Consider the following 21573-nt stretch of genomic DNA (forward strand, 5'->3'; position numbering starts at 1 on the left):
TATCCTGAATATCTTTAGATTATCAACGTTATTATGAAAGTAAAAAGTTAAAATCTTTAGTTGTGTTAAGTTTAGATTTCACTATGCACCTGGAACTCAATGTTTAGAAATTGTCTAATTATAGATTAATGCTTTGAATTTACTTAAGATAATTACCAAGTGCTATAATTTATGTATAAATTATGTTTTACATTGATATACCTTGGATTTCTAAAATACATACTACTTTGAGAATTACTTGAGTTTATGGAAATTTGTTCATTTAGTTTCAAAATATCTTTCACATGTTTTATTCAGGACCAACAAAATGTTGTTTGGGGGGAGGGGGGAGGGAGAGTGTTGAGACCTAAATATTGCAGATTTATCTCTTCAATTATATTAGCTTTCCTAGAATTTAAGTGTTAATTTGATATAATTATGTATGTTTTCATTATGCGAGGTAGTTTTGGACTTAAAGATGAATATGCACTTAAAATGATGGATTTAAAGCTCAAAAGAAAATAATAAAGAATTAGAAATTTGGAAGTCATTAATGAAGAATTCACATGCTAAATATTCAAGAAAATTAAGTACCAAGGATGGAAAAAAGACCGACTAAATCACAAGTCTAATAAGAGAATAAATAGACTGTTCGATCCCACCTAAGGTCGGTTCTGTCCGACTAAAAGTGCACAAAACAGTCAACCAAGAAATTGCGAATTTCAGAATTAATTTGGCTCGACACTTTAATCCGACCGAAGAGAACTTCGGTCCCACCTAAGAAAGTTTAAGTGAGACTTAAGACAGATTCTGCTGATAATTTTCAGATGAAATTCGGTGTGATCGAAGCGTACTAAATTGATTAAGTTTGAAGTCTTTTTCAAGTCGGTGCGAACTTTACTATTTAAATGAGTTTTCTTAGTTGTTTTATATAGAATTAGAGCTTGGGAGAGAGACCAAGGGGTGACGCAGTCTCTACGAAGCCGTTCTTCTTATTCGACTTCTCAATTCTAGTCTGTCTTTCTTTTGTTTTTCTTATAGGCTATTAGTCATGTTAAGCTAATCTCTTAGCTAAGGCTAATGGATGAAGCTTGTAGTTCATTACATTATTTAGTTTATTTGATTCAACAAACAATGGTTGAAATTATGATATTGGATTGAACATATTTGGATTTTACTTTAAAGTCTATGTTGTTTTATCTTTGATCCATTGTCGACTCCGAGCACATTGGATGCTTAGAAGTGTAATTACAATAATTAATTAGGGAATGACTCAATTTGTAAAATTCATTGATCTATTATAGACTTCGAGAACAATGGATGTTTGAATTCACTGTGATTGGTGTGGTGGACCTTTCAATTTGTGCTCGATGGGCCCCACCATGATGTATATTTTTCATCCATTCCATCCATATATTTTTACAGTATGAGACCAAAAATGAGGTATATCCCAATCTCAATTGGACCACATTACAAGAAACAATGTTGAATGAGCATTGACCATTAAAAACATTTTGGGGCCCATAAAAGTTTTGGATCAAGCTGATTTTTGTTTTTTCCCTTCATCTGGGCGTGTATGACCTAATCAACAGATTGGATGTCAAATAAACAGTACAGTGGGCCTTAGGAGGATTTTAATGATGGATATCCAATCACTATTGTTTTCATGTGGTGTGGTACCTGAGATTTATATACCTCTCATTTATTGGATCAAGCCCTAAAATGATCTTTAAAGATGTAGTAACGGAATGGATGAAACACATACATCATGGTGGGGCCCACATAGCACCGACCTCCAGCCACGGGGCTGGTGTCAGGGGGAGTAGCCAATCCGTTTCCAGGAGAGCGCACTCGTGCGCACGTTAGTAAAAACGTGGAGGTAATAAACTCCCTTTTTTTTTTTTTCCTGATGGCGAGGGAAATGGAAATGATTTTTTATTTCCCCTTTTCTTTTACCGCCTTATTTAAAAAGTTGAGAGCAGCAGAGACGAAAGCCAAAAGCAGAGAAGTTGTAGAGCTCGATTGGTAGCTTTAATGGGGAATCCTCTAAGAATCCGTAAGAGAATCCATGCCCTTCGAAGAGCCCCAGATGGAAGCGCCTTCCAAAAATGGTATTCTTCTCCTTCTCCTTCTCCTTCTCCTTCTTCCTCTTTCTCTCTCTCTCTGAAAAGCCTCTTTTCTCTTCTATTTTGTGTAATCAAGTCTCTTTCTCGAAATTCCATTTCGTTATTTTTTACTTCCCTTTCCAAATTCTATACCTCAAAACCGAGCCATTTCCATTCAAATCCCTCTTTTTGTTAAACCCATTTTCTATTTTTCTTTTTCTTTTTAAAAAATTGAATCGAAGTTTATTTTATTATTATTATTATAATATAGAAAAACTCCTATTCCATTTTTTTTTAAATTTAAATCTTCATTTTATTTATTTGATCTTTTTTATTTTTCAGCGATTTCTGTGGCATTACGGTGGCAATTGTTCTTTTTGACATGCATGAATGTGAAGCGAAACATAGAAAGAAGAGATTCAAAGGCGCTGATTCGAATCCATGGGTCGAAAGTTTGAGCTTTAGTGATCAACCCAGATCTCCTTTCTGCATTTTCATGTATATTTGTTTGTTTCGTTTGGTTTTGATTGCATATCTTTATTTTATGGGCATTTGTATCTTAGTTGGTTTCATCGTTTATAAGCATTCCTTGCTCTTACTCATCTGCATTTCGGTGTCTTCTTCTCTTTTTTTTTTTTTTTTGTTTTATAGGCACTCCTTGCTCTTGCTGTTGTCGTTGCTGTCATCTTCGTTGTTGTTGTCATTGTCGTCATTGTGGTTGCTTTCTTACACCAAAAACTGGTCTCTGTTGCTCTTGTTTGGGACATAGCCTTTAACTCAAGCCAACCTTATGTTCCAATCAACGTCCCACTTTTGGATTGGTGAAAGTTAGGAGCAACAGTTCACAAGAAAAGCCCAATGATCAGATGGCTGGAGATGGTTTATACACCAAGTGATTGAATACTTCAGTCACTGGATGATAACCACTGCTGCTGCCGCTGCCACCACCACCACCACCACCACCACATCAAATACAGATTGCAAATGTTTCAAATGCTCCTCATAAGAACAACTATACACCAATATATCATCAAAATACACTATGAATTGCCATTAAAGGGCCTCAATACTTGATTCATCTCTCTCATGAGTGTAGTTGATGTGTTTGAAAAACCAGAAGGCATGATGAGCTGTTCATACAACTCCTCACTTGTATTTGAAGGCTGTCTTTCATTTGTCCCTGGGGCGGACCTGGATTTGATGATAATCACTCTTCAAATCAATCTTAGAGAACACCGTTGATCCCATGAGCTGATCAAGCATGTCATCCAACCACATAATTTGGAAACCAGTACTTGACAATGATCTTGTTGGTGACTTGGCTGTCAATACACATCGACTGATACTTTCTTGTGTGTAGTGCTTCTCAAGTAGCTCCCTGGCTTGCCTATTGCACTCATCATGCCCTTTAGGACATTTGGTACTTTGCCTTGTTCAGTAAACTAGAGCCTAGGATGAGGTCAATGTGGCGTTGGATATCCTACATTGGTGGCACGCCTTCAGGAAGTTCATCTAGCATCACATCTCCATAATCCTTGAGTAATGGTTTCACTGCATCTGGTAACTTGCTCTGTAACTCACATCAGGGGCTACCAACAAATACGCCTTGCTTTCCTCTTGAGCTGCTTTCATGAACATCCTTATTGAAAGAAGACTCTCACCCTCCCCTTTTAAAGGCCAGGCTGGAACTTCCTCTCACTGGGTAAAAATGATCTTAGCGCTATCCTTTGCGAAATGTATAGGTGTTCTTTTGGCCATCATGGATGGCGCTACAATCAAACTGCCAGTCTTCCCAATAGGATTGACATGCATCCACTAGCACCACATCACCCCACATGGGTCTACATACTTCCTACCAATAAAAAAACACGAGGCATCGTTTAGTGATGTTTAACTGATTGTCTTTGCTAATACATGATGATTTGTAGGTACTAGGATGTTACTCTATTGGCAATCGTAGCTTCTCTATGCCCTCATGAGAAACAACATTCTCATACCTTCCTCTAATGTAAGTCATCTGGAAAATGCTAGAACAATGCTAGTCTTTTAGATTGGCATGCTTCGACATGAAGAGACTTTTCCAAAGCGCCAATGCTTCTCCATCGTTGCCACACACAATTTTATCATCAGTGTCACCATCGTTATGATCGTAGATCACATCTCCCTCGATTTCTTGATCACCATCCACCTCACCTCCTTGCACCATGAGTTGCTTGCCTTTGTTGTAAGCGGAGGTTTTGAGTAGCAATAGGTCACCTAGTGGCCTAACTAGCCATATCGGAAACATTTGAAAGTTCGTGTCTCGACATTCTCTCAGGTGGCTAGTGTTGCTCGACCACCACCCATGGTAGTGTTGGAAGGTTTTCAGGTTGTGTAAGGGAATTTTGACTCAAACTCAATCTCATGTGGTCAAGGTTGTTGTTGATGCCTGAAGGGATCCCTCCTCAGTCCCCATGAAGGTTCCTTGCCCAAAAGTGGGGTTGCCTTGCCTCACACGTCAAGGAATGATGGAAAACCTTAGACACCATCCATGTTTGATGCATCATCATCTCATCTTGAATGATTAATGCACAACACCTACAAGCTGCTTGTAGGTTTCATAGAGATCCACCCAAGTCACAAGGTGCTTGAGGTCATTGGTGTAGGCTGCAATGCTCCGTTTGTCTTGCTGCAGTCCATGGAGCCACCGATCCATCATTTGACCATAGTTGAATGCTAGCAATGTTTCATGTAGGAGGCACTTCATTTTGGACCATGTGGAGATGACGACATCCTTTACTTCTAGAATCTCATTGAATTCAAAGATCCTTGACAGTTGATCCAATCAACAAAGTTCACCACATGCAACTCTCTATGGAATTCGGGGATCGTAATCTTGATCTTCAGATTGCCACGTCTTTCTTCATTCCGGAATCCTATCGTGCGATCGTTGTGCTCATAGACATCATGCAATGGAATCCTATGGTGGGAAAAGCCCTTAAGAGTCATTTGATGAATCTGACTCTTCTATTGTGTGAGCCATTGGGTTGTTTAGCACAAGGTGCTGGGAAAGATCTAACAGCTGCCTTCATAGTCTTTCGATCTCCTCGTTCTTTGCATCAATTGCCATCTCCTCATTCCAGACCACTTCTATGGCCTCCTTTGCTTGCTGCCATCACATCTCCTTGAATCACCACAGATCAACTCTCAAAAGATTTGAACTCCGAGGGTACACTGCTACAAGCACCTTCTGCTCAATGCACAGGATCGTTGATGGCTAACGTTTTATAGCAGAAACCCTTCTTCCTTGAAGATTCACTCAGAGATTGAGCAACTATGGCAAGGTTCTTGTTGAAACCCTTTCTTTGGTGCCAACTGATGCCACGGTTGCTTGGTACCAAGTGGTTGGTTGGCTAAGAATTAGAAGTAAAAAGCAACTGACGCTTTAGATTTGCTTTAGCTGCCGCTTTCTTTCATAACAGAGTCGGGAAGGCATTTAGGATTGATAAATTGATGAAATCCACTTTTTAAATCACACAAGAAACATGGAAAGAAAGGGGAAGGGAGAATAAGGAGAGATTAAAGGTGTTTGGAGTGCGATTTGCAGTCCAAATACCACCCACTTCAAGAAGAAGAACTCTCAACCTCTCTCGTTAAGAAAATTTAGTTCATTCAATTACTATTTCCAAGTCACTCACAAGAACTCATAGAGCTTTTATACAAATGTTAGAACAAACTCCAACAAATTCCCCAACTGTTCGTGTGATTAGTTGCCTAAGACCTTAACTAACCGAAATTGACTCAACCAACCAACTACCATAAAGCAGATTACCTGAAATGTGCTTAGTTCTTGCCCAAACATTTGTATTCAAATAGGACGCTGGGCAATCCAAATTCAAATAGGAGATGCATGGATCGCCCACTATCTAGGGTATGTGTGGTTGACAGAGGTCCTCTGCCAGTCACTTTTCCCTTGTAGGCTGTGTTCGAAGTATTGATATCGCTACAAGTTTCGTTGGCCAGGGATACATAAGCAATATCGATATCGCCGATAATATCACCGATAACCGGAAATGCGGGGAAACATAGGAAAAACGGTGGAATCTTCAGCGAAACTTCAGGAGATATTAAAATGTACATATTTGCATATTTAGAAATTAAAAAATTGCAAAAAGAATGCATACATAACAAGTTTCCATTTAATGGGGCCTTAAAAGCATATGCTGTTTTAAGAAATCAGTTCAACCATCCCCTTCGGCCTATTTAACCATCCAACCTTCCATCCAAACATCCATCGATATTGCAAAATATCAACAACACATGATATTTCACCAAGAAATCATCGACAATTGAAAAGAAAACGAAAGATTGTGGTCTCAATATCTCGCATGTTGCGATATCAATAATATCGAAATATTAATAATGGCAAATTGAATACTACATACAACCATGAAAAAAATTTTGAAAAAAAGTTTTTTGTAATAAACAAAATTTTGATGATATCAATATGTTGGTGATATTATTGAAATATTTCAATAATATTCGCTTATTATTGAAATATTGTCAATATACCATAAACAAAATTTTGATGATATCAATATGTTGGTGATATTATTGAAATATTGTCAATATACGCTTATGATACAAGCATTACCTAGAATTTACATAGTCGAAAATATTGGCGATATTGATGCATTGACAATACAAGCGACACCTATAATTTACATGGTTGAAAATATTGACAATTACATTAACGATATTGATATGTTGGCGATACTTAGTGATACATTGCTAATACCTTGAATTTCTGATACTACTACTGTTATTGGTATCGCTACCAGTGTTATCGGTATCGCTAAGCTGGAGATAAAGATAATATCGAAGATAATTCGAACACTACTCATAGGTTGGTCTATGCTCCTCTCAAACCATCTATTTCCTGCCCCTTTGGAGCCCAGCCGTTTATATATGCTAGGCATACCTAGATTGCATCACTTGTTCCTTAGTATGTAAAATATATACTCCATGTGATTTGCACCTACATGGTGAGAAACCTTTCAAGGGAATTAATGAAGGTTGGTGAAACAATGAGCCACATGTGAGAAAAGAAAGTTGCATGTAATGCTTAATGCCTGCTGGCCCACATTGAGACCATAGAAAATCAAAGGTATTGGATGATCAATTTCAATAATGAACTCAAAATTTCCTGAGGAAATTTTCTTAGCCTTTGAATTAAATCATGTTACTTGGGACTAGACTACTAGTCCTCTATTCAAGTGTTGCATATTGTGGATAATTACCCCTATCAAAAGCTAGTGTGTAGCTAGTAGGGTGTCCCATATCGATTACGATACGGGCGTATCGGCCGTTACGTATCGGTAACGGCCATGTCCATTACACGATACGGGGCCGTAACGGGCACCCCACCGATTTTGTAGCTGTAACGGCCGTTACTGCCCAGTAACGGTCTGAAAACAGTTACTTTTTTTTTTTTTTTGGGCTTTTTAAGGTCCGTTTTTTCACTTTTTTTTTTTCACTTTTTTCTTCCAAACTCTTCCTAAATCATTCTATTGCTATTTTTGACCAATCTTAGCTTGATATTTCAGATAAAAACAACTTATATTAAGGATTTTCTTGATTCGAAGATCTGTGGGCCGTTTTCCAGAAATTCCTCAAAAATAGGTATTTATTGAATGTTTTACTATTTTAATGGTAGAATATGATGTGTTAATCATAATAGAAGATATTAATGCCCATTTTACAGATTGTTGATGTTATTTTATATCTTTTTATAATTTTTTTTCTATTTACGCACTATTTTTTGCCCTTTTTTTTAAAATTCGAAAAGTCAATTTTTATTGAATGTTTTGCTGTTTTAATGGTAGAATATAATGTGTTAACCATAGTAGAACATGTTAGTGTGCATTTTACAGATTGTTGTTGTCATTTTATATTTTTTTATAATTTTTTTCTATTTACGCACTATTTTCGGCTTTTTTTTTTTTAACTTCGAAAAATCAATTTTTATTAAATGTTTTGTTGTTTTAATGGTAGAATATGATGTTTTAATCACAGTAGAACATGTTAATGTGCATTTTACAGATTGTTGATGTCATTTTATATATTTTTATAATTTTTTTCTATTTACACACTATTTTCGGCCCTCCCTTTTTTTTTTTCTTAAAATTCGAAAAATCATTTTTTATTGAATGTTTTGCTGTTTTAATGATAGAATATGATGTGTTAATTATAGTGGAACATTTTAATGTGCATTTTACAGATTGTAGATTAGATTTTGAAACTGTATATAAAATCATCAGACAGTCTGATACAACTTCTCACCGAAGAGTGGACTGTTAGACCACCATAAACATGTTCCAATTTAAATGAATGCATATTTGGAATGCTTAGAATATTCTAGATTTAATCCATATTTTTTCATATTTTTTTGGCAAATTTTTTTTTTTTTTTTTTTTTGCACCGTTACGGGCCATTACGCCCCAGTATCGCCTTTACGCCCCTGTATCCGTATCGGTATCGGAGGGCACCGTTACGCCAACCGATACTGATATGGGATACCTTGGTAGCTAGGTTTAAAGATTAATATCTACCCTAGCATTAAAAACATCAATTCAGCTCAAGCGCCAAGTTTGTTTTTCCAAATAAAACGGTGTGACTTATTTAGTTGAATTAACTATCTACATTTTACAGTGAAACGAATGAGAGTTAATATAACTTGTGTTTAAGAGACCAAGTAGAAAGGGAAACTAGAGAAATTAATGGATATACGCTTTGGTATATAGGAAATGACAATAATGGAAATGAGGTAGGGATAATGGTGGATAAAAATTTAAAGGAAAAGGTAGTAGATGTTGAAAGAGTAAGTGATAGAATTTTTTTTAATAAGACTTGTGTAAGAAGAAGAGATAATCAATGTTATTAGTGCATATGTGCTGCATGTAGGGTTAGAGGATAGAATTAAGAGACAATCCTGGAAGGATATGGATGGATTAATGCAAGAAATTCCGAACGCGGAAAGGATGTGTAGGAGGAGACTTAAATGGTCATGTAGGAAAAGAAAGTAGAGGGTATGAGAGGGTACACAAAGGATATTGTTTTGGGAGAAGAAACGAGATGGGCATGGTATTAAAAAAATGGTTACTTTATATTTGCAATAGCCATTACATAATGGTAATGGTGGTGATTGTTACACGATGTGGGGCTGTAACACCCTATTTGGAAAAAGACTGTAATCAGCCTGTAATGGACCAATTCATTTTTTCCTTAAAAAAATTGTTATAGGGGCATAATGGCTATTATAATAATCTTAACAGCTGTTACAACGGCCATAAGGCTGGCCGTTACAACCAACATTACTGTTATTGAATATTTTGGAGATGGGGGAAGCTATCCTTGATTTCACTATGGCATACAATCTAGCTCTAATGAATGCATACTTTAATAAGAGAGATGAACATTTAATGATTTTCAAAAGTGCATCATAAACGAGCCAAATAGACTTCTTTCTACTTAAGAAGACAACATGATCAATATGTAAGGACTACAAGGTATACTTGAAGAGAGTTTGAACGCTCATAGGTTAATGGTCATGGATGTTTACATTTAGGGTTGAAGAAAGGGAATGAAATTAAAAGGTGCCAAAAAACTTGGTGTTGAAATTTAAAATGATAGAACAATATTATTTATAAATAAATTGATGGAATAAGGAAAGTGGAATGTTGAGAAAGAAGTAAACATTATGTGGGATGAGATGGTTGATTGCAATAAGAAAGTGACAAAAGATGTTTCAGGAGTATTTAGAGGGAAAATCCAATCATATAAGGAAACTTGGTGGTGGAATGGAGATGTACAAAAAGCTATTAATGAGAAACGTTTATGTTTTAAAGCTTCGTAGGGGCTAAAAATAGTGAAAATCTTGAACAATATAGAAATGCTAAAAAACTGCTAAGAAAGTAGTAAGTGAGGCTAAACTTGAGGCTTATGATGGTCTTTACAATAGATTGGAGATAAGAGAAGGTGAGAAAGATGTCTTCAAACTTACAAAATTGAGAGAGGAAAATTAGGGACTTGGATCATGTTAGATGCATTAAAAGCAATGGCTAGAGGGTACCAGTTAAGGACAATGAGATCAATGAAAGGTGGAGAAGCTATTTTCAGAACTTGTTAAATGACAATCATTCTTGGAGCATAGGGATAGAAGGAACTATAGACTCAAATGACATTGGAGTTCATATATATTTTTATAGGATTATGTTATCCGAAGTGAAAGAAGCTTTGAAAAAGATGAAAATAAGCCCTTGGACCATATGGTATACCAATAGAGGTTTGGTACTGTATGGGAGATATTAGGTTATTATGGTTGATAAAGTTGTTCAACAAGATTATAAGATTGAAGAAAATGTTAGATGAATGGAGGAAAAGTACCGTGATATCTATTTATAGGAATAAAGGAGACATACAGAGCTGCATTGATTATCGTGTGATTAAACTTATGAGACATATTATGAAACCTTGGGAAAGGTGATTGAGCAAAGACTAAGGCATGAAACAAATGTATTAGAAAATCAGTTTGGTTTCATGCCAGGGAGGTTTATCATTGAAGCTATTTTCTTACTTAGAAAATTGATGAAGAAATTTGGAGAGAGGAGAAAGGATCTCCACATGGTCTTTATTGACTTGGAGAAAGATTATGATAGGGTCCCTAGGAATTAATTTGGTCGGTGTTGGGAAAGAAATGAGTTTTAAGAAGACATTGACATGATTAAGGATATGTATGAGGGAGTAATAACAATGTGAGGACCGCTAGTGGATAGACAAATGAGTTCCCAATTACTGTATGCTTGCACTAGGGGTCGGCATTGAGCCCCTACCTTTTTGCAAAGGTTATAGATGAGTTGACAAGGCATTCGTAGGAAGAGATCTCATGTTATATATCGTTCGCAGATGACATAGTTTTAATTGACAAGATGAGAGAGGGCGTAAACACAACTAGATCTTTGGAGGGATACTTTAGAATCTAAAGGATTTAAAATTAGTTAGATTAAAACATGTTATATGGAGTGCAATTTTAGTAACAATGAGAGTGCAAATGAGGAATTAATTAAGATTGCCGACCAAGAAGCTTCCCAAAATGACCACTTTCAATACCTTGGGTCAGTAATTCATGAGAGTGGGGAGATTGAGATAATTCATGAGAGTGGGGATACTGAGAAGTATGTTGCCCATAGAATTCAAGCGGGGTAGAGAAATGGAGATGTGCCTCTAATGTTTAGTGATCACCATGTACCACTCAAATTGAAAGGGAAGTTTTATAGGATATCTATAAGACCAGCCATACTTTATGGAATAACATGTTCATCAGATGAGTGTAGCTGAAGTGAGGATGTTGAGATGGATGAGTGGCAAGATGCGGAAGGACTGAATTAGAAATGAATGCACTCGTGGGAATTTAGGAGCAACACCAATCATTAGTAAGATGAGGGAAAGTAGACTTTGATGTTTGGTCATTTACAATGGAGGCCAAGAACTGCGCCAGTTAGCACCAATTAGTAGTAAGATGAGGGAAAGTGGACTTAGATGGTTTGGTCATGTACAATGGAGGCTAAGAATTGTGCTAGTTAGGAGTGAGTGAGTACAAGTTCAAGGCTCTAAAAGGGGAATGTCCAAAAGGACATGAGTGGATTTAGTAAGAGAAGACTTGATGACCTATGGTCGAACTGAAGTTATGCCCCTTGATAGAGTGGGAAGTAGAAAAGGATTCATGTACCTGATTGCAATTAGTTGGGATTAGGCTTAGATGATGATGATGATGAGGATAACTATTTACAATTATTATTATTATTTTTCAATAAGAAAATGGGGGAGGCTTGATGTGATTAGTGTGAGTGATGATGTCAATTTAAAGCCTAATATGCTTAATCTTCCAAGGGGTTCACTCATTCTAGTACTAGTGTTGCCCAAGCAAACTTGACTTGAGATTTGCATGGGCATGGTGGCAGTTTTGTAATTTTATGAAGTACAAGGCATATTTGGAATTTTCCGAACTTTGAAGGGCATGTTTCTGCAGGATATGCCAACTCGTTAGAAGCCTAGATATTTTGTATGGAACATGAACATGCCTCTTTTCTTCATTTCTTTGACATTTGTAACATACTCGACATGTCTTTTTCGGGATCGAAGACTCTTAGAGAGGGACCTATGGAAATTGGGTTTGGGACTTACATGAGAGTTAGTATGTTCTTTCATGTAAGTCATTGTAATAATGCAAATGGTTGATTTTACATATCAATCTAGAGTACCTTTGGAGTTGGCCTTCACCATGCTCACAAACATCTTCATCCATTGGAGGAAGATGGAGGCAAATCTAATCCTAAATAAATTGATGATGGTATCGGTCCATTGGGATGCGAAGCATCTCAACCTCCAAGTTAAAAGCGTGATTTCTACATTATTTGCATGTTTTGGGATATGGATGAGTTATATTGCAGAGAAAGAAAAATCTTACAAGATCATTTTTTACTTGTAGGTTCTTCACATAAAACACTCAAACAATTTGGGATATTTCCAAACCTATGTAGTAAAGGTTCCACATTCGAGGTATCGTTGTTGGGAGTTGCAATAGATTTTATGCATCGTAGTAAGCTCACATGGTAGTTTTGTTTCCTTTGGTTGTGGTTTGTGAAGAAAATAGGTATGGAAATATTCCAAATTTCTTATTGATATTTTTCTGAGTATGGAGAGATACATATATACACATTGAGAGAATAGTTTGTGTATAACACAACTACTAAAAGGATAATCGAGAGAATCCAAATCTAATGAGAGAGAGAGAGAGAGAGAGAGAGAGAGAGAGAGAGAGAGAGAGAGAGAGAGAGAGTCCTAATCTAATTAGAATCAACCCACAACATTCCTCCTCAAGTTGGGAAAGAGACATCTTTGAAACCTTAGTTTTCCGACAACTTTTGTAAAACAATTGGCCAATTGGTCTTCGGTTTGTATAAACGAAGTAGAGATCTCCTTGGCTTGAATCTTCTCCCTGACAAAGTGACAATCTATCTTAATGTGCTTTGTTCAAGGTATTCCATATTGGTAATGGTGGTCGTAACGGTCACCACCATTACCGATATGGGGGTGTAACGGCCGTTACGACCCTCGTAGCGATTGAAGATTTTCTTTTTCATGAAAAATTTTGGAAAAATATTTAGAAAATCCAAAATAATGTAAATATTCCAAAAACGTATTTTTTTTTTCGAACATGTTTATGGTAGTGTAACGGTTCACTCTTTGGTGAGAGTGTTGTATTGGGCTGTCTAGCGAATTTGTGAACATGATTATGTCTCTAATGTTTACACATCACAATCAATCATTAAAATTAGAAATCAGAAAAAAGGCATAAATACTATTTTTTCAATTTTTTGAAAAAATGGCCCTTGAAGCTTCTATTTGCTCAAATCACTTCAATCTACGGTTTTAATCTTAAAAACTATAGTAAGACTGGTCGAAATCTATTGTAAAATGATCTAAAGAGTTTTTGAAATGAGAAAAGTGAAAAAATTGAGGAGAAAAATGGATTTATGTAGAAAAAAAGTGGCTGTTTTTCGACCGTTAGAGGGGTAACGGTCGTTATGCCCTGTAACGGCCTTTACGACCATTGTAACGGCTGATACGGTCCTAAAAAATCAATTGCCCTGTTTCACTCCTATATTATGTAACAGTCATGGTCGTTACCTATACGTATCAACCTTTACGGGTGTATCATTATGGATATGGAACACCTTGGCTTTGTTCTTTCATTTGCAACCATCACTTTTGCATCACTTTTGTATTCGATTTTGAACACCCATTTGCAGCCAACTTGTTTTTTTTTTTTTCCTTCGGGTAAGCGCACTATTTCCTAGATGTCGTTTTTAGCAATGGTTGCTATTTCCTCATCCATAGCTTTCTTCCATTCGTCTTGTAACCTCCCCTCTTCAAAACTGTTAGGTTTGACATGGGTTGAGATGGAGCTTAAGAATGCTATATGTTGCTTAGAGTATTTTTCAAGGGAGACAATCAGATTGGATAAGTGACTTGACACGAAAAGTTAAATAATTGAGCAGGAGGACAAATGACTCTTTTTTTCTTTTTTTTTTCCTTTTTTCTTTTCTTAAGGCAATAAGGGTATATGAGAGGAAGATATACCTAGCATGTGTTCACCTGATGTAGAGGATGATGGAGATTGATGAGAGGAGCTTGAGGTCAACTAACGTGCTCCTTAGAGTACCAAGAGAAAGACAACCTTGGCTTTTCTTTCTTTGCAATCGAAGAAGGGACTACGTCTTGATGATGCCAATGCCAGAGTTGCTTGCTGCTGCTCGATGCGGTGGCGGGCTGCATGTCTTGATGATGTCGATGCTGGGGTGCAAGATACTGCTCGTGGCAGAGCAAGGACGGAGCGGGTGTGGCAGATGCTCGTGATGGAGTAGGATTTGAGCAGGTGCGGAAGACACTGCTCTTGGAGGTGAAGCAAGGGTAGACCCAATCTTGTGTTAGAAGCTTTTTCTTCTTCTTTATGGGTGGTGCCGCTGGACATGGGCAAGCAATTTGGAGTGGCAGTGAGTGGTAGGGGCGAGCGGCGGCCGCAACGAGCGAAGGATTTCTCCACGTGTTGGGGTTACAGAGGAAGATCAGCAACGCCGATTGCTGATGTCGGTATTGCGGTGGAAGAAGTGGTTTAGGGAGCGGAGCAAGGGTTTGCACTCGGTGGAGGTTATTGATGGAGGTGCGGTAAAGTGCCGAGATTAGGTTGATGCTCAACAAATCTTGGTGGAGAGGTTGCAGTAGTAGCGTTGGTGTGCACATGGCCGTGTGGAGAGAGATTACTGCCATCGGCTCTGTGTCAGCATGCTTATAGTGGAGCAGTGGTGTTGTCGGGCATAGTTGGCAGGGCTACAACACCGATCTTCTGAGCTCTCCGGTAGGTGCTCCAATGTCAGCTGAAAGTTGATGGATGCCGGTAGATGTAACAAAGCTCGGAGGATAACGGTGGCCCCTCTAGCACAGATCAAGAACCCAGATTCTCTCTGATACCTGTGTATAACACAACTACTTACCTAGATGAGAGGAGTTGTGTTACAACCCAACTACTAGAAAGATAATAGAGAGAATCCTAATCTAGTTAGACAACTACTAAAAGGAGAATAGAGAGAATCCTAATCTAGAGAGAGAGAGTCCTAATTGAATTAGAATCAACCCACAATATGGTCTTCACTTCGTAAATCTTCTTTATCATTGGACCTTTGGGACCTAGCAGCCAATTTCTTTGATGGGTATCAGTTGTGTCATCCGTAACTCACAGTGATTAATGCACTCCTTTTTCTACAGAAATCATTTTATTTTTCATTTAGACTTTACTAATTTGTTATGATGGTTTTTATTTTTATTTTTAATTTTTCATTGTTCAGGTCATGTTACAGGTTCATGGAAGTGTGTTTGTTATTTGTTAAGAAATTAGGCTTTCTTCACATTTTATGTTTATTTGGCATTCTAGAGTATAATGAGAGTCTGATGAAAATTACTGAAATTCATTTCATATAGAAATTAGGCTTTCTTCACATTTTATGTTTGCTTTGTAGGGAAAGCTTTAAGAAGATCTACAAGAATGAGGATCAGATTGAGATTGATCAAAGGGGATTTCAAAAGTGGAAAAATATGCCGGAAGTGGTAGAAGTTTAACTAGAAATTGATGATAGAATATTCCCTAAATAGTTTTCTTCAGCTGCTTTTGGACGTGAAACTGAATTGAATTGCAAACTTCAAGTTCAATAAAGAGGAAATGACTAAATGGTATGGACATTTGCTAGCATCAAGTCCTACTTGAAATTAAATGTAATTGCAATATGGAATCTAGGCCCTCAATATCAAGATGAGGAGGGTAACTCCAATCTGATCATTTCCACTTTATTGAAGTAGTTATTGCAATTCAATCATCCAAATGCAGCTTTAATGAACTGGTTCTTTTGGACTTTAGTTTGTTGCTTTATTTTTCAGGAGAGGCATCCTTTTGTTGTTGAAGCAAAAAAGGTGAATTCAGCTTACTATGCAATCATGCTCAAAGAGATAAATGATACTTCAGAGGTAATAGGAACCATCTCATACAAGATAATGAACTCACATGTGATTCTCATTTATATTTTTTTAGGCAAGCTGGGCTCGAACCTGAGTTGCAGGTTCAATTCCTGGTAGTATTACCTTTTCAAAAAAAAATAAAAAATAAAAAATCTGGGCTCGAACCTTGCAGCACCCTATCTACTGCTGAGCTATGGGCTCAAATCCTTTGAAATGCAGACAAATACTATGGAAAATCCTTTTCTTATTATCTTTATAGGGTTGAAAGGGAATTGATATCTAACTCCACCATGGTAGACTGAAAGACCCCTTTCTTTCTAGTTTTAGTAATACAATACTACAGTGTTGTACTGTGATTACCAAAAGTAGAAAGAAAGGGTGTATCTATAAATAAGGGTGGTAGGGTACTAAGGCTCCTACGTTAGTTTTTGTTCTTAACAGTGGTGAGAACTTCTTTTGTTTGCGAAAAGTCATATTTGGTTAGCCTTGATTGCGTTTACAGGCCATATTTCTAAAATTTGTCATGAATTTCCAAGAGAACTAAGAATAAATAGCATAATTTCTGACATGCTGCCTTTCTTTGGAAATCTATCTTGTTTGTTCTTTGGTTTGTCGTTACTTAATCCTAATATGAGGGAACTCCACATGTGTGTCTGCCTCGTGTTTAGCAGTATCTCTAGCAACCGCTTTTCATGTGCTTTCTTGCATTTGGGGTCTGCATGTATTAGTTGGGCTGGGAGTTAGTAACGAGTGGGACCATGTAGGCATGCGGGTGTTATCAATGTGAAGCCCTGTCATGCTGATTTGAGTCCAGGAAAACAAGAAGGTTGATGTCCTGCATGGGCAGACAATCGCAAAACTTTCTATCACCATAATTGAAGCCTTATCCCAAAGAATTGTGGTCAGCTACAGGAATCCTGTTCCGCCATTCCACACTATCAATTAATGGTTTGGAAAGTCATATCGTCCGGATTCATGATATCGCATATGATTGATGCCGGCTGCCAACCTGACACAACCCTCTATCCGGGCTTGGGACCAGCAATGAGAGCACAAAACTCCGACAAGCACTATACAATACACTATTACATAGTTTGATTGCAATCAAGTGCTATCTAACAGTCTATGATATAGGTTGATTACAATCAACGAGTATAGTTTAACTTTTGCCAAGCAAATATTTAAATGTAAAACCCAATTTTTTGGTAGAAGGGCTAAGATGATGATGATGTTCTGTCGCTTCTTTTTAAAATCTGTTGGTTCTGCAGCTTTTTATTGGAAATTATCGGGTTGATCTGGTCAATTTTGAAATAGGAGGAATGCTACTACGAGGTGTGTGCTTCATTGAGTTCCATGAACATCAGATCGTAATGTGTCCATGTACAGTGATCAGCATGTGTTGTAAGCAGAACCCTTGAACTTGTAAGCATCATGTGGATGGGATATAGCTAAAAAAATGAAGAGACTGGACTTTAATAGCCATCAAATTAGTGTGTTGCAAATGACAGTTAACTGCGATACGCACGTGCAGTAATCAGAAAAATTGATCTTGTAATCATCATGTGGATGGAACATATCCAGAAATTGAAGTGATTGGACTATTGTAGCCATCTGATTAGTGTATTGCAAATGATTGGTTAACACAAATTTGAGCACAAAAATAGCAATGTTCCAAATTCAACAGGCAAAACTGGAGCTGGTTCAATTGTTAGAATTGTCCAATGGCCCATCCACACAATGGTCCACTAGATTGATAGTTTTGACAATGATAGAAGTTTGCTATGTGTATGTGGGGTCTGCACTGCCCATCATGCTAGTTCTTTTCCAAACTGTGCTATTTATATCAATGATTCTCTCTCTCTCTCTCTCTCTCTCTCTCTCTCTCTCTCTCTCTCACGCTCACACACACACACACACACACGCACACACAAAATCTCTTCACTCTTGATTTGTGATTGTTAGTTGTTGTCTTGTAATTGTCTATTTATTTTCTGGTTTGGATTGCTGATTATTATGCTGTCCAAGTGTTCAATTCCTTTTTTTTTTTTTTTTTTTTTTCCGTTTTTCATGCAAAGAGATGATTTATACCATTATGCTTTGAGATTAGAACTGCACTTGGAGAACTCACTTCTATATGCTTAGTCATGTGAAACCAGCATTGATTAATATTGAGTTCTTTTTATCAGGAGGATGATGAGGCAGATTCGGTGATGGTGGGGAACTTCGATTGGGTTTGTGGTCTTCTGTTATTCACTTTTTGGAATCTGATTTAGTTAGCTGATTGAAAATCTATTTTAGTTTGATAAGTGTGAAGGATATTCATGTGAAGTGGATTAGAATCCTGTTTGTGTCAGAGATACAAGAATGGGACAAATGTGAGAAATAAGGGCATTCATCAGAAAAACTCCACTGAAAATGTCCTGGCCCAAAAAATAGGCCAGTTAAATAATCTGGTGGGTGACTTGTGTATGTTGAATGTCAAGCATTGATCATTTAATTTTATCTGTCTATTACTTTTAGATGTGGACAGCTTGATGACTGGATCAACCTCTTTTTTGGGCCAGGACCTGCCACATGAATGGCTTGGATCTTGTGCATATTTGCCATGCTCACTTGTGCTGCAAAAATCCTCACTGGAGCAAACTTTAGTTGGCTGGTTGTGGACCATATCTCTCTCTCTCTCTCTCTCTCTCTCTCTCTCTCTCTCTCTCTCATCTGGTTGTCTGTCGGTTGCAGGATTATGAAGCTTACATGAATCAAGGATACCATAAGACATTTGAGAGTTTCAACACCTACGAACTGTCTCTCTCTCTCTCTCTCTCTCTCTCTCTCTCTCTCTCTCTCTCTATTCATCATCATCAAAGCCTTACCCCAACTAATTGGGTTTGGCGACATGGTCCACCATTATGCTCTTTCAACTCATTATAAGATTGTGACTGTATGATTTCCCTATTAATTGTGGACCACTGGTTGTAATTGTGTATTTCATTGAAACTAATCAGATTGGTAGGATTATTTGATGAGAGAACAACTTAGACCAGTGAAGGGTGGACGCATCCATCACTAGGTCAAACAAAGACTACCATTTTTTTTAAAAAAAATTTATCAAGCATCATATACCCTTTTCAATAATATCATCTTGCCTGCTATGTTAGAAAGAACGAAGAAGCATGATTATATGAGTTTATTTTTTCACTGCATCATCTGCTCTTACAGCTGCCTTTGGATGCACAAGGGAACTGGATAGTGGACACAAAAAAAAAAAAAAAAAGAAAAAAAAAAGAAAAGAACTAATGAGTGTTTTTTGGCCATAACATAGACGAGGTATATTCCTCAAAATGTGGTTACGATCTTTTCAAGTTGGTGTAGTTGAAATTTGGACTCTAGTCCCATAATATGAATACCAAGGAAATCACATTTTGGTTATTTCCACACTACTAGATTAATACCGCAATTTAATTCAATAGTGCATAAAACCACACCTAAATGTTTGCCAACTGTATCCAACACATTTACATGCACCCTCTTAAAACAGGGACCTGCTGTGCTCATGGATTTGATGAACTTCCTTGGTGATCGGACAACGGAAACTGTTCTATCAAAGAGTTTTGGGTCATGGGAATCATCTTGGCTCCCGGTGACAAGGGATCGAGCAACGGTTGCATTGTCATTACCTCTTTCGAAGGCAAGTCTTTTGGCTAGTAACATTAGGATTTTTACTGAAAATGTTTTTTTTTTTTTTTTTTTTCTGTACATGGTTCTTCTGAGAAATTATAAATTGATTTGGAAAGGGCACTTTTGTTTATAAAGCAACAAAACTACTTTTCCTTTGCCCTTTTTTGTCATGTTTAAAGGTGTTTTAAAGGGTTTGATGGTTCTGTATATACGACCATTTTTCTCATTCTGTTCATTTATTGAAGGGCTTGTGCGGTGTTCTTTGTCCATTTTATTTTGGGATAAATGCAAACACCTCCCATCTAGTTTTAGATTATTGTAAGTACCTCCCCACTGGTTTACGTATTTGTTGCAGATTCCTACACGGCCTATTAGCACCGTTCTTTGAGAAATTGACTGTTTTACCACTTTTTCATAGGTAACTAGTTGCAGACGCATGGACCTAGTCCACCGTGATATATAAATGATTGGAACAATCCAGCAAGGTCCCTCCATAAATATTGGAAGCCAAAAAGGTTAGAATAAACCTCCATGTTTTTATGTGGTGAGCCTACTCATGGTTGAATGAGCCTCATTTTTGGGGGTTTCCATTCTCACGGAGTGACCCGCTGAACAGATTGGATAACATGGACGCATTAGTTATATGGCCCCCACAGTGATGTATTTATTATATTTACACCATTCATATACTTTTAGATATCATTATAGAGAATTATCTAAAAAGTAGATAATATCTAAAGATCATCCGAATCACACCACAAATAGCAGTAGAGATAATGATTTTCACCGTTAAACAATTCGTGTGGTCCACTTGATAGTTAGATCTGTCTTATTTTTCGTCTCAAGCGTTAAGACAAGCTTGCCAAATGGATGAATGGTTTGGATATAACACATGCCCCATGATCAGTCCCACAAAACTTGCTAAGGCCAATACAGCAATGCGCACCTTCCTGCTGTGTAGGTGCGTGTCCTGCAAAGGCGAGCAAAGTCGCGCCTCGAGCTCCGACCTGTACAAACGGTTCAAATGAGATGAAAATTACATGAGCCCCGCTGTGATGTAGTGATATATTTATTAAATCTATACCGTTTATCTATTTTTTGTAATAATTTTAGAGCATTCGAAAAAAATAAAATAAAATTTTGAATATATCTAAGGCTCAGATGGACCACACCGCTTAAAAAATTCGATCCGTAGCCAACCTGATCCAACTCGGTTTTCCTGACTGAGTCGGACTCGGTTCGGGTTAGGCCAACCATGCATCAGATCAGTTCGAATGAGGTGTGCCGAAATCGATCCAGGATTGAATTGAGTTTGGGTTACCTTTGTAGATTTCAGATCGAATTAAGTTGGACCAGTACGATCCGGCTCGGTCCGGTGCCCAGCTCTACGTGATCTAACTTTGATCTCCTTTTAACTGTTCATACAACTTGGAGCTCGAGGAGCGTCAGTACTCGTCTTCGCACGACACCTACCTACAGCAAATATATAGCTGGTGTGCGACGGTAGAGTCGAGCTTATGCACGGATTGGATGTCACCTACGACCAACTGCATGAGACCTTTCACATGCAACCCAGCTCCACGTGCCAACTTATCAAAGTGTGGGAGATCTGAACCATGCACAAGGTAGGTGTCACCATGAAGACTGGCTGGCACAAAAAACAGGTTATTCTATTTATCAAACCATCCACACCGTACAAAAACAAAGG

At 37.5% G+C, this 21573-nt stretch overlaps 1 protein-coding gene across 8 annotated transcripts; it reads left to right on the plus strand.

Annotated features, from left to right (window-relative positions):
• The first annotated feature begins 1901 nt into the window (after positions 1-1901).
• Positions 1902-20134, plus strand: LOC131223917 (high mobility group B protein 3). Of its 8 annotated transcripts, XR_009160764.1 has the most exons (8): positions 1902-2090; positions 2427-2582; positions 15698-15785; positions 16113-16199; positions 18377-18421; positions 18547-18643; positions 18755-18991; positions 19726-19810. XR_009160764.1 is itself a non-coding variant. In XM_058219496.1 (7 exons), exons 1-7 carry the CDS (start codon positions 2014-2016, stop codon positions 19748-19750), a joined length of 543 nt encoding a protein of 180 aa, XP_058075479.1. In that variant the 5' UTR covers positions 1903-2013; the 3' UTR covers positions 19751-19899. The 8 variants fall into 8 exon arrangements, 3 of the variants coding, with proteins under 3 accessions (XP_058075477.1, XP_058075478.1, XP_058075479.1); XR_009160763.1 differs by having other exon boundaries at positions 18547-18991; XR_009160765.1 differs by lacking the exons at positions 18547-18643; positions 19726-19810 and adding an exon at positions 17505-17612 and having other exon boundaries at positions 18927-18992.
• Positions 20135-21573: the final 1439 nt, after the last annotated feature.

Source organism: Magnolia sinica, chromosome 13 (genome assembly GCF_029962835.1).
Source record: "Magnolia sinica isolate HGM2019 chromosome 13, MsV1, whole genome shotgun sequence".
In the NCBI taxonomy this organism is placed as follows: domain Eukaryota; kingdom Viridiplantae; phylum Streptophyta; class Magnoliopsida; order Magnoliales; family Magnoliaceae; genus Magnolia; species Magnolia sinica.